This window comes from Macaca fascicularis, chromosome 1 (assembly GCF_037993035.2).
Source record: "Macaca fascicularis isolate 582-1 chromosome 1, T2T-MFA8v1.1".
Lineage (NCBI taxonomy): Eukaryota > Metazoa > Chordata > Mammalia > Primates > Cercopithecidae > Macaca > Macaca fascicularis.
In genome coordinates, this window is record NC_088375.1 from 145804225 (window position 1) to 145818887 (window position 14663).

General features: G+C 39.5%; 1 protein-coding gene across 4 annotated transcripts in view; it reads left to right on the forward strand.

Moving 5' to 3' along the window:
* Nucleotides 1-315: 315 nt before the first annotated feature.
* Nucleotides 316-14663, forward strand: part of GTF2B (general transcription factor IIB) — a 34754-nt gene continuing 20406 nt past the window's right edge. Inside the window, exons 1-2 of one of the 4 annotated variants that reach the window (XM_065519144.1) lie at nt 316-661; nt 4464-4570. In XM_065519144.1, coding sequence (XP_065375216.1) covers nt 504-661; nt 4464-4570 — 265 coding nt within the window. In that variant the 5' untranslated portion in view covers nt 316-503. The other 3 variants (XM_005542805.4, XM_045367692.2, XM_074002330.1) reach the window with 3 other exon arrangements.

Below are 14663 nucleotides of genomic sequence, written 5' to 3' on the forward strand. Positions count from 1 at the left end.
TGGTTAGACTTTTAGGGATGCAGGCTTTGGCACCACTACGAAGCCAGGGTTTTCTTCGTGTTTTAACTCTGTCAGATTGAGAGTAGCTCTGTTGTAGCCCATTTGCAGGGTTCCCATGAGACTCTTCCTAGGCAGTTACGTTGACTCGCTTAGCAACATAGCAAATTACAGAAACGGAGTAAAAACGTAAGAAATCTCAAAGCGCGTGACGTATGGGATCTCACTGTTCTTGGCCCTTCTCCCGACCCGTAGCCCCGCTCTGTTACGACTGCGTGGGTGAGTCGTCTATAAAAACTCATCTCTGCGCGTCTCTTCGCCACACTCGTTTCCTGTTTTCGGCGGATCTGTTGTGGCTTGTTGCGGGCACCGCAGTGGCCCTGAAGATGGCGTCTACCAGCCGGTTAGTATGTCCGGCCCAGCCCGGCGAGCTGAGGGGCGGGCGCGAGCGCCGCGGGCTTTCAGGCGGCCTCCGGGCAGCCTAGTCGGACTAAGCACCGAGGGGTATGGGAGAGAAGCGGCGGGACTGGCCGACCGGCCGGGACAAAGGCACTTCCAGACGGCAGGACTGTCAGGGTGTCGGAGGGGTTACCCAGCTGTTGACGTTATTGCTTCGGAGTCTTATGTCGTCTTCTCATGTAGACATCACTCTTTGTGGGTCCTGGTGGGCTTCTGTGTCCCTAGCCCTTGTCCTCGTCTTTTCTGAATATTTCAACCTCCCTTTATTTTCTTCTCCTTCTACCTCCGCCCCTCCCCCAGCTTGTTGTTTTCGTCTACGGCCCAAACAACCCGAGGTCCGTAATTTCTCCTTTTCAAAGGAACGGGAAATAGTTGGTTCCGGGTCCCTATCGATCTGACAGCTAGGAAGTTGGGAACGTCAGCATTGGTAAGCCAGATGGAACCAGGTTACCATCACAGCGGGCCTCGAAAGTGGAAGTTAGAGCCATCGGAAGAGTTGATTAGTTCCATGCTAAAGGATTTGTTTACAAATATTGTTGCCTGTGTCCTTCTGAAGAAAATCTTGCATAAGAAATTTAGTTATGTGTGCTGGGAGGTTGCTCTTCAGTATATATTTAAAAATGCAATGTACTCATATCTACAGGAAATGCATGCAGTACCCTCAGAGACAGCCTTTAATCTTGTGACCTGAAAAATGCTTGCAGACCCTAATTATATCTCTCATTACCACTATGAGGTAGATATTAGTATTTTTGCGTAAGTGTAAACTGAGTCATGCCAATGTTGACTTTTCCAAGGATAGTGTTAGAGTGTAGAGTCTAAGATAACCTGTTTCTTGTTATCCACACCTGGCCTTTGGTTAACTAATGCTGTGTTAAAAGTATCAAATTAATTCTACAGGTTCTGGAACTCTGGCACCATTTTTCTGACCCTATCAGCTGTGAAATTGGTTAATTTCACAGTGAAAGCCATTTTTACAAAATAGCCTTTTCTGGTAACTGCCAAGACTTACATTTTATGGTTAGAAGAAAAGAATTTGGGGTGGGATGCGCTTTAGCTAATGTACTGTTTGAACAGAACTCATAAAGCCAGTGACACTCTTGTTTACTGATTCTGATTCTTGGATTGGATGCTCAGTCATTCTGTCTGGGTGGTGGTCTGTCAGGTGAGGCCTCCTTGTAGGTAAATGGAAAACTTTGGCTCCCCAAATCACTCAAATATGACTTAAATTCTGTCATGGCTTTTTAAGTCTGAATTTTTTTCTAGATATGTGCAATTTATGTATCATGGCAGTTATTGCTCAAGTTTTTCTATCAGTGACAAAGTTAAATGTAGAATTTTTATTTTTTTGGAACAGGCCTGGGCTGAAGTGCAAGTGGCACAATCATGGCTCACTGCAGCCATGACCTCCCCAGTTCAGGTGATCCTCCCACCTCAGCCTCCTGAGTAGCTGGGACCATAGGTGCACACTAATTTTTTTAGTGTGCCTGGCTAATTTTTTTATTTTTTAATTTTATTACTTTTTATTTTTGTAGAGACAAGGCCTAGTTACATTGCCCAGGCTGGGCCCGAACTCCTGGGCCCAAACAGTCCTCCGACTTTGGCCTGCCAAAGTGCTGTGGTAACAGGTATGAGCCACTATGCCCAGCCTAAATATATTATTTCTATCTTTTGCATGTTTTTCCCTCAGGAAGATGTATTGTTGCTAGGCCGTGAAACTGGCTGGTGACCTCACAGAAGAATACACATATTTTGAGTTCAAATGTAAGCTTCGCCACTTACTAGTTCCATGACTTCAGGCAAATCATTCTGTGAGCATAATCTTTTAAAATGGGAAATAGGCCTTTCTTGCAGGATTGCTGTGGAGATTGACAATAATAAATGTGTAACACCAGCAATACAGTGCATACCCAATAAATGATAGCTCTAAAATGGGGTTTGGGATTATCTGGTACTTTAGATGTTTTAATGTCAGTGGTGGTGGTTTCCCTATTCCTCCCCATTGTTTCTCTCTGTTACCACCTGCGCCACCCCATTTGTATGGTTCCTCTTTTGTATTGTGGGTAATTTGGTTAAAAGTTTACCAATTTAGCATACTTTTATTTTGATAGGTAACACATACAAATGGTCCAAAAGCAAAATTACAATAGACTAAAACCATGAAAAGTAGTCTCTCAAGTCTCCCCAGATCAGCCATAGTTACTAGTCTTTTGGTGTTTTCCTCGTGCTTATGATTTAACAAGTGTATACAAATAGTTCTAACCTCTCTTCTCCCCAAAAGTGACCTGATTTAAACTCCATTCACTACCTTGCTTTTACCTTTTTTTAATGACATTAGCACGCAGATTTTAAAAGTGGGCAGCTCAGTCACAAAGTGAGCACATACATAGCTACTACCCAGGTAAGGAAATCAGATACCACTAGCACTAGCTAAGACACTAGCAAAGTCTCTGTCCTCAGTCATTCCCCCTCCCTTGAGAAAACCGCATCCTGATTTCTAACACCATCAATTTGTTTTGCCTGCTTTGAAGTTGGCATAAATGGCATATGTATTCTGCTGTCTAGCTTCTGTCAGTATTTTGAGGTTCATCCATGTTACAGTGTATGGCTAGTTTATACTTTTCAGCTTTGTATAGATTTTCTACCTTACTCCTCACTCTTCATATCTTTCAGATGTTTCTGTATCGTTACATGAACTAGAGTTTTCTGTCTACTTTTTAATAGTGCAGAGTGTTAGTTCTTAGTACTGTGTTTAACATGGCCTCCTCTTTTACTCATTTGTAATTAGTACTACTCTGCTAACATTTTCCTTTATTTCAACATAGTTTTTCGTAATTGATAACAACTGTTTAATTTTATTTGTCTTAATATATTAAAATACTTTCCTTAGAGGAATTTATGGAGTAATCACAAATATGAAGTAATACTTACCCCTGCGTTTTCCCAACGAGAAGATTCAAGACATGTTCTGGTTAAGCTGAGTAGATAAATTTGGAGGGGAATAGGGATTATTTTATCAGTTTTCCTGTAGATATCATCATCTAAGTTGAGAGTTAACCTTCTGAATGGTATTTGCTAACATGAGAAACTTTACCCCAAACCACAAATAACTATTTACATACTATAAGAACAGTTGATTTTTGTCTTTTACGTGCATCTGATGTCCATAACCTAACCATTTATTGTATTATTTCAAACGATTTTTAAAAGGGCCTTATTTGCAGTGCTACCAAGCATTTATGATTGGGAGGTCATACCCCCTGAAATAATGATCAAATATTTGTTGCTTTTACAGCTGATTCTGTCAGATCATTTATGATTAATGTGTAAAAAAAAGATGAACGTGTCTTCTGCAAACTGCTTTGTTGTTCAAAATAAGATAAATTGAGCTAATTATTAATATCACAGATAAATTTACAAGTAGCTTTTGAAACAATTCCTTGAATGATAAAAAATTCAGTAACTCAATTCTGGACTAAAGGAAATCATCAAGTCTTAAGTTCAGCAGAGCAACTTCTACCATCCCTCATTTCTATACTTACTGGGTTCAGTGTACTATTTAAATCTGTTACTAAAGTAGTTAACAAGTAGAAAAATACAGAGAGAAATTGTTCTCTGACTAGACAAATAAGTGGCAAAGAGCACAAACTGGATGGTAATGTAAATGCTGCAGGTTATTATGGTAGCTAGTCATTACAACACTAATCAGCATTTAAAAAAATCTTAGTAGACTACATATTAAGAGAAGAAACTAATTATTTTCTATTTATGTTTTGAAAGCCTTCCACAGTAAAATAAGAATTCCAGTGGAAACTACTTGCCAGTTACTAGCTAGAATTTAAAGTAACCTAACTGGGATGTTTACTTTGAAAATCTAGCTCACACGTGTTATAATCGTATGTATTGAAGAATGTTTACAATCTTTGTCTTCCCCATCCCGCGTCTCAGGAGATTACTGTGATACATGTTGATTGGGAAGATGTAAAAATACAACTTTTTTCTTTTAGTTTGGATGCTCTTCCAAGAGTCACATGTCCAAACCATCCAGATGCGATTTTAGTGGAGGACTACAGAGCCGGTGATATGATCTGTCCTGAATGTGGCTTGGTTGTAGGTGAGTTGTTATTATGGTTTTAATTTAAATTACTGTTTAGGAGGCCAAGCACCGCGGCTCATGCCTGTAATTCCAGCACTTTGGGAGGCCGAGGCGGGAGGATCACCTGAGGTCAGGAGTTTGAGACCAGCCTGACCAACATGGAGAAACCACATCTCTACTGAAAATACAAAAACTAGCTGGGCATGATGGTGGGTGCCTGTAATCCCAACTACTCGGGAGGCTGAGGCAAGAGAATGGCTTGAACCCGGGAGGCAGAGGTTGCAGTGAGCCGAGATTGCATTGCACGCCAGCTGGGGCAACAGAGCGAGACTCCTTCTCAAAAAAAAAAAAAAACAAAAAAACTTGTTTAGAGTTCTTCACTTTTGCATAGTTTCCAAACTGTCATTTAATGAACACATTTTGACTTTCTTCCCCAACAAATAATTTATTGCCAAAAAAAAAAAAGAATTAGGAAACAGAAATGAGTAAAGTTGTTTAGAAACATATTTTATTGTATATCCAAATTTATGTTTTTATAATGTCGGGTGGGAGCTAATCCAGAAGAAATGAAAAGGCCACAGTAATTTCCTAAGTCCTTCGTCTGAAATACTTGGTGGAGGACTGGGGAGATGGGCTGACACTCATGCATATTAAATAATCAAACTTTTGTGACTTTTTTATATGTTGAGAAGTAGATAAACATGATTTTTGAGTCTCACCGAAAGCCTTTTAGTCCAAAAAAAAAAAGATTTATTATAACTTTTATATGGAATCATTTATTGATGAATGTCTAGTATAAAATTACTGTCAAAAATACCACTTAAAATTTCACCTTGTTCCTACCTGCGCACTAATTTAGATATGCAGCAGAACTTTAGACTGCAGATAGTCTGTTCAAAAACTATTCTTGTGGTGGCGTTGCAGCATCTGAGAATCGGGGTAATAGTTAGCAGTTTGAATTACTTAAGAATGAAAACTCTAGAAGGATTGTGGGCAGTATAACAGAAGCATTAGTAGTGGCATACTGTGGAATTGTCTTACTTGGTCCAAGAAGGCTGTTTGCCTCAGACCTACAGTGGGAGTTTTAAAGTATAGAGTTGCTAATAGGGATTGAGAATCATTTGCTACTGTATGCCGCTGAGTAAGGAATAGCCAATACATTTACTATATACTAGGTACTATTCTAAATGATTTGCATACTCACTCAGTTTATCCTCACAACAAACTTGTGAGGTGAGTACTAACATTATCTTCACTTTACAGATGAGGAAACTGATGTTTAGGTAGTCTAAAAGATTGACTCCATTGTCTGCATGGGAGGCAGATTTCTATCTTGTATTGCCTTTCATAATAATAAAATTTTAATCTGGGGTCATCAAAGTACAACCCATCACCTGTCTTTATATGGCCTATTTGCTAATATGGCTTTTACATTTTTAAATGGTTGAAAAAAATCATTATTTTGGGACATGTGAAAATACAAATTTCAGTATCTATAAAGTTTTTCTTCGTTTGTTTTTTGAGATGGAGTTTTGTTCTTGTTGCCGAGGCTGGAGTGCAATGGTGCAATCTTGGTTCACCACAACCTCTGCCTCCCGGGTTCAAGTGATTCTCCTGCCTCAGCCTCCCAAGTAGCTGGGATTACAGGCATGTGCCACCGTGCCCAGCAAATTTTGTATTTCTTTTTTTTTTAGTAGAGACGGGGTAGGCCGGGCGCGGTGGCTCAAGCCTGTAATCCCAGCACTTTGGGAGGCTGAGACGGGCGGATCACGAGGTCAGGAGATGGAGACCATCCTGGTTAACATGGTGAAACCCCGTCTCTACTAAAAAATACAAAAAATTAGCCGGGCGCGGTGGTGGGCGCCTGTAGTCCCAACTACTCGGGAGGCTGAGGCAGGAGAATGGCGTGAACCCGGGAGGCGGAGCTTGCAGTGAGCTGAGATCCGGGCACTGCACTCCAGCCCGGGCGACAGAGCGAGACTCTGTCTCAAAAAAAAAAAAAAAAAAAAAAAAAAAAAGTATCCCATTATATTTTCAGCCTTCCCACCAGCCTCACTTCCGCTTTAACCAGAAAGACAGTTGAGATTAATCAGCCAGAAAAGGAAGATACAATTCACAGGACTTGTAGGCTGCTTTCTTGTGCTTGGAATTCCTAATTTTTGCTTGTACTTTTCTGCTGTATCAAACCAAAGGAAGTTAATTTTGTTTTTGCTTTTATTGATTTATTCATATCAAACACCATGTTAAATCTTGAGGTCTGAAAAAAATATCCAATAAAACTTACTTTCTATGATATATGACAGTATTTCTTTTTGATACTGATTCTTCTGACATCAAATATAACCAACACTTATTTTAAAATATACGGTAGGCTCATTCATAGATTAATGAGTTAAATGTGTAATATATCGTGTAAGTGAAGAATCCATTCCATTACCAAACAAGGACAAGTGTAGAAGAGTCTAGTAGCAAAGTTCTGTTTTGCTGAGACTATCATCAAGCAAATTAAGTTGGAAATACCTAAATTGAACATAACACTGCATTAGTATAAATTAATATGACATACATGCCTGTATATATTAATGTCATATATCAATAGTGAATTTAGATTGCATTAAAATCGTGTGTCACTTGATGAGGATATGTTCTGAGAAATGCATTGTTAGATGATTTCATCATGTGAACATCATAGATGGTACTTAATAAAACCTAGATGGTATAGTCTACAACACACCTAGGCGACATAGTATATAGCCTATTGCTTCTAAGCTACAAATCTGTACAGTGTTAATCATACTGAGTACTGTAGGCAGTTTTAACTCAGAGGTAAGTATGTATCTTTTTCTGTTTTTTAAATACATATCTAGTATTTATTGTTCTGACTTCTGGAGCTTTCGGCCAAACTCTTATTCTAGTATATGGTGTTTTTAACATCCGGTTCAATGTAGGCTTTGTGGGGCATGTCTGACCAATTGTACCTTCACTTACTAGTTCTTTTTTTTTTTGAAGATAGCATCTTGCTCTGTCACCCAGGCTAGAGTGCAGTGGCATGAGCTCAGCTCACTGCAACTTCCACCTCCCAGGGTCAAGTGATTCTCATGCCTCAGCCACTCGAGTAGCTGGGATTAAGAGTGTGCACCACCACTCCCAGCTAATTTTTGTTGTTTTGGTAAAGACGGGGTTTCCCCATGTTGGCCAGGCTGGTCTCAAACTCCTAGCTTCAAAGAGATACCCCAGCCTCGGCCTCCCAAAGTACTGGGTTTACAGGTGTGAGCCACTGTGCCAGGCCCCACTTACTACATTTTTGTAGGTACTCAGGTACATTAACTTACCCAGTTTACCTATGAAAAGTGGGAGAAAGCTAGTATCCTTTCATCCCATTGTTCTGTGAGTTGTCAGGGTGCATACAGACCCTGCCATATATGTGAATGTGTTCAGCTCTGTCTTATATATCGAACATAGAAAAGGTACAATGAAAAGATGTTATTATAATCTTAAGGGACCATCATTGTGTATATAGTCCATTCTAAGCCAAAATGTTATGCAACATGTGACTGTATATGTAATTGAATTTGCATCAGCTCACTGGTTTAAAGGCATTTGCTCTTTATTGCCAGCTCAGTTCAGCCTTTGCCTCTTACACTAAGAAAATGGGGAAGAAATCAAGCTGGGCAAATATTCTATAGCCCACTAAGGGATAGCATTTGTGACTTTTTTCTTATTTAAAATACTGGTTTTCATGGGAATTTGAATCCAGACATCAAGTGTTTCCTAATAAATTATCTTGGCATACATGATTTGATTATGCTTGCCATAAAATTTTTTACATTGTCTGAAATGTTTTAGATTAAACTATATTAATTTAATAAACATTTTCTGAATTGTTTTTGGACAGTCCCTTTTTTCTTTTATTTTTATTTTTATTTTTTATTTTTTTGAGATGGAGTCTCGCTCTGTCGCCCAGGCTGGTGTGCAGTGGCACAATCTCTGCTCACTGCAACCTCCACCTCCCGGGTTCAAGTGATTGTCCTGCTTCAGCCTCCAGAGTAGCGGGGATTTATAGGCACACGCCACCACGTCCGGCTGATATGTTTTATTTTTAGTAGAGACGGGTTTTCACCATGTTAGCCAGGCTGGTCTCGAACTCCTGACCTCAAGTCCCCGGCCCCGCCCCGCCCCGCCTCGACCTCCCAAAGTGCTGGGATTACAGGTGTGCGTCACTACACTCAGCTGGACAGTCCTATATTTAATTAATGTTTAATTTGTGCTTTAAAATTAGGACAGCCCATTGTCACTAATTCCTCTTTAATAGCAAACTGAAGAGTAGATACGGCCCAATTTTCATATTCAGAGCCATATGTCACCCCCTCATCTGAGTTAGCAACTAAGAGAGCCCTTTACTATTACTTTTTTTTTTTTTTTTAAGACAGAGTCTCACTCTTGCCCAGGCTGGAGTGCAGAGGCTCACTGCAGCCTCCGCCCCCCAGGTTCAAGCAATTCTCATGCCTCAGCCTCCTGAGGAGCTGGGACTACAGGCACCTGCCACCACACCTGGCTAATTTTTTGTATTTTTAGTAGAGACAGGGGTTTCACCATGTCTGCTGAGCTTGTCTTGAATGCCTAACCTCTGGTGATCCGCCCACCTTGGCCTCCCAAAGTGCTGGGATTACAGGTGTGAGCCACCGTACCCGACCACTATCACCTTTTTTAATGAAATAATTCATAATACCAAAAGTATATTTATGTTTAAGTTTATATCTTATACCTTATACCTTTTTTCCTGCCTCTAATAACATTTATCTCATTGTCTCTCAAACCGTCACCTCATTCTTCTTGAGGCCGACCCACCACCAATCTCAAAACAAGGGCAAGTGTTTTTGATTTTTCTTAAAGTAACGCAATACTTCAGGAACCAATTTTTGTTTCATTTACAGTTACATTACGAACTACCTCAAAACTTAGTGGCTTACAACAGCCATTTTATTTTGCTCATGATTTTATGAGTCAGTAATTTGGGAAGGACTTATCTGGGCAGTTGGCATTGGCTGGACCTATAAGATCTGCTTCTTTGATAACTTCTTCACTTGCATTTCTGGTTCCTCTGTGCTACTTGACCTCCGCACATAAATCTGTCATCCTCCAGGGCTTCTCCGTAGTTGTCTCACAGTAGTCATATTTTATACTACATGGTAGCTGGCTTCTAAGAGAAGTACCTCAAGAGCAAGTGTTCTGAGAAAGTGGAAGCTAGACATGGGTGGTAGGTAAGGGTTATGCCTAGAACTGGCACAGGATCGTTTCAGTATTCTGTTCGTCATGGCCATGATAGGACTCACCTGAGTTGAAGGGCGTAGAGAAATAGGCTGTACCTAAACGTGATAGTGACAAGGTCACATTGCAGAACAACATGTGGATGGGCGATATTGTTGCCATCGTTGGAAAATACGAATTGTCACACATTTGCTGTCTTTTGATAATGTTTTCCCCCAGTATTTAAATAGCTGTATAGTATTTAGTGTCCTTTAAAACTTGTTTCCAATTTTTGTAGCTGTAGTTAATGCTATTTTTAATGCTATTTAACATGTGATAGTTGTTTAATTGGTTCTCTTTTATTTGAATTACAAGATTTTTATTTGAAACATGAAGTATTATGATTTGGTATTAGCTGCCCATTTCATCATTGATCCTTAAGATACTGGTAGTGACTCTAAAACGACCAATTTTTATTTTTTATTTTATTTTTGAGACCAGGTCTCACTCTGTTACCCAGGCTGGAGTGCACTGGAGTCCTCTCGACTCACTGCAACCTCCACCTCCCTGGTTGAAACGATCCTCTCACCTTAGCCTGCTGAGTAGCTGGGACTATAGGCACATGGCACCACACCTGGCTAATTTTTGTATTTTTTGTAGAGACAAGGTTTAGCCATGTTGCCCATGCTGGTCTTGAACTTTTGGCCTTACACAGTCTACCTGCCTCAGCCTCCCAAAATGTCCACGCCCAACCTGGGCCAATTCTTAAAGCAAAGTTTTGTTGTTCCTACTATGAAACTGGTTTTTGTTTTGTTTTGTTTTTGAGACCGAGTCTCGCTATGTCACCCAGGCTAGAGGGCAGTGGCTTTATCTTGGCTCACTGCAACCTCTGTCTCCTGGGTTCCAGTGATTCTCCTGCCTCAGCCTTCTGAGTAGTGGGATTACAGGTGACCACCACCACGCCTGACTAATTTTTGTATTTTTAGTAGAGATGGGGTTTCGCCATATTGGCCAAGCTGTTCTCAAACTCCTGACCTCAAATGATCCACCTGCCTCAGCTTCTCAGAGTGCTGGGATTACAGGCATGAACCACTGTGTCCAGCTGAAGCTGTTTGTTCTAACAGCACTTTTTTGTGGGGTTTTTTCCCCAGATGCCAATAGTACGATTATGTCGTTTTAAAAGTTGAACACTAGGTGGCAGTATTATTATATTTAGATAATCAGTTTGTTCATAAATTTGACCTTGTACATTTCCCATAAATTTATTTTTATAACCAGTAAAGTATTAGCTTAGTAACCTGCCATAATTGCTATTAAAACATAAAATTGGTCTATCATGACTTCTATAAGTTATTTCACAATGAGGAGTTGTTTGAAACTAGTAGTAGTATTTCTAGTTAAAGAAAAAAAAATGTACCATTTAAATCTAAATTATTTGATTGTGTACCATTTAAATCTAAATTATTTGATTGTATGTAAAAACAATGTAACGAAGATACTGGAAAATAGTTTAAGTGTATTTGAAAGAGAAAAATGAGTCCATTTGACCTCTCCCTTCTACTAAACTCATTCTGCATATTGTTTATACCAGCAAATCTGAAATATGAATGTATAAATGTGCATTAAGAGTCAGCTGGGGAATGTGCTTAAAATGATTCTAGGCTCCATTTGCAGACATTCTAATGTAGGTCATACATTGGTAACATATTGAAGAACACAAATCTGTACTATTTACAATTTACCACATTCTTTTAGATTTTCTGTACGTTTAGATTTTTTGTATTCATATTTTCCATGTCTTCACACCTGGACTGTGAACTCCTGGGGGCATATATTTTATAATTGTGTGTCTCCATTGCTCCTAGTATAGCTAGAAGTTACTGTCTCTAGAATTGAGGGTTGGCTTTACTAATTGATAAGCCGTGTAACTATAGTTGAGTTACATAATTTGTTCAAGCTTAATTTGTTTCATCTGTAAAATAAATCTTTTTTCTTCCCCCATGGAAGACAGATACCATACATCTCAGAATTGCTGAGTCAAATGAAATAATATGTGAAATACATAGTGTAATTTTAGTATAAGATTTCACTGATACGTACTGTGGAGATACAAGTGCTTTTTTTTGAGGCAGGGTCTCACTCTGTTGTCCAGGCTAGTGGCATGATTATGGTTCACCGCAACCTTTACCTCTCAGGCTCAGGTATCCTCCTGCCTCAGTTTCACAAGTAGCTGTAGCCACAGGCTCATACCACCACCCCCAGCTACTTTTTAAAAAAATTATTAACATTTGTAGAGGTAGCATCTCCCTGTGTCGCCCAGGCTGATCTCGAACTCCTGGGCTCAAGCACTCCTCCTGCCCCAGACTCCCCACAGTGCTAGAATTACAGGCATGAGCCACTGTGCTCAGCTTCCCCCCCCCCCCCTTTTTTTAACCTTGTAGAAAAAGAGGGTGATTCTAAGTCTGAGATGCCACATTTCATAGCATGTCAGTTGCAACAAATGTTTGAGTGATTGCTGTGGGTCTGGTATATTTAATGCTCCAATTATAGTATGTTAAAGATTATTGGGTAACCATCTTTCAATTAGCATTAACAGTGTTTTCCAAAGGGAAAATTAGGTTTGGTTTAATATGGCCAAGTTTTAAAAATAAGCATATTTGTATTCACTTACAAGTTATTTTTTTGGCATCCCTTGTAAGCCTTTAGACACAGCCTTCTTGCCTAATTTACAGCTTTTAATTTGGGTGCAATTTTTCTCTTAAGCATCAGAAAATTACCCATTAAGTACTTGAGTAGCAGACTGCCCTTTGAGCTGGTTTGTTTCCATTTTACAGAAGGGGAAACTGAGACTCAGATTGCTTAGGTAATTAGCTCAAGATTCCCATCTTATAAGCAACAGAGCCACATAAATCCAGGTCTGTGGGACTTAAAAACCTTTTTTAACATATGTCTCTGTTAATCACTGTGCTGGTTGGTTACTGAGAGTGATAGAAAGATCAGAATGCTGTGAGCAAACCCTGGAGCAACTCTTTGGATAGTGTATGAAAGAGAGTAGGGTAACCTAATATGGGATCCTGCAGTTAAAGCTACATTACAGATCTTCCAACTATGGTGACATCCTGAAGATAGTACTGTTGAAATTCGAGTGAAGCACAGTTTTTAAGAATGAGTAAGGATTTATGGAGAGAAAATTATTCCAAGTAAAGGGAAAAAGAAACCTATGCCATAGGATAGAGGCCTGAACAGTAGTAGTATGTGAGTGACCAAATTTATTGTGGCCAAATTTAGGATACACTTTCAACCAATGCATCAGCTCCTCATCTTAGATGCTGCTACTCCTATCGACCTACTTGTATTTGAGGAAAGTTGAAATGTAATAAGATATCCAGGGATGGGGCTTACAGTGTATTTTCCTCACTGTTTTCCACTGGTTCACCTTGAACAGTTTTCTTTAGGGTCTACACATCAGGGGCAAAGTAGGCTTTTATGGGCTGGTCTGGGAAATAAACTGTGATATGCTTTGTTTCTAGGAGATAATTCATGTTGAGTTCCTACTCAATTTATGGCAACATAAACTGTGATTTAGAGACTGGTGATTTAGAGACTTGCTATATTATTAATAGTATTTCTTTACGAAGTCAGCATTCTCTTCAAACTTGAATGCTGTCATTCAAGCTGACCATTTCTTAGTCAACATTCTCTTCAAACTTGTCTAATGTAAGATTTCAGTAAGAATGTGTAGTGACCCTGGACTAAAAAGTAGGATTATTTGACATGTCATGAGAAGGAATCGTAGAAAGGATTAAATGACCACGGAAAGTGTGGAAGCTAATGATACATTTCATCATCAACATTAGACTTACTGTTTACAGCATGTTGACTTAAAATAGTTTTCCAAAGTACCTTGGATTTTTTTTTTTTTTTTTGCTTTAAACGTAAAAATATTTGATGCTTAGAGTTTGTCCACCTTGAATAATAATACGTTCAGATTCTTGAACTTCTAGACTTACCAGCACGTTTGATAGCATTTGTAGTTTTTAAACTAAATGAGCCTGTGAAGACAGGTAATTTGGGGTTATTCTGAGACTTCTACTTCTGAATTCTTTACTACAGGTTGTATGCCACAGTGATTAAGATTAGTTTCCAGGAAGACAGCAGAAAGAATTGAAATTCTGGTAAATTCCTCTTTGTGTTCCTGTTCTTAAAAATTCCTTTATGAGGAGCTGGGGGCTTGTGCTGTAATCCTGATAACTCAGGAGGCTGAGGCAGGAGGATCACTTGGGGCCAGGAGTTCAAGACCAGCCTAGGCAATGTAGCCAGACCATGTCTGTAAAAAAAGAAATATTTTTTTTAGTTAGCTGTGTGCGATGGCGCAAGCCTATAGTCTTACCTGCTTGAGGGAATTAGTTCCCCCAAGTAGCTAGTGAGAATCGCTTGAGCCCAGGAGTTTGAGGCTGCAGTGATATGAGTGTGCCACTGCACTTTAGCCTGGGTGACAGATCAAGACTCCACCTCCAAAAAATAAAACAAAATTTTAAATTCCTTTATTAAATTATGAAAATAAGAAGCAAAAACACTCCTAAGAGTCTAGGTCAGGCTAGAAAATCAGACCCTCCTCAGTATTTGCTTCCTGGCTGCTTTTGGTGTGTTGCAGTTTCCCCTGCACGAAAAGCCCTTCTAGTTTTCACGTTGTACTATGAAATACCTTTGGTTGGATTTCCAATTGCTTGCATGGTAAAGAGGATGAATGTCTGTTTAATTTGTCTTTCTTTGTTGTTTGCTTCAGAATATGAGGCAGAGTACCCTGATTTTTCTGGGCATTCTTTCTCACTTCTCCTCTCCGCCATCCTATTATTCATTATAG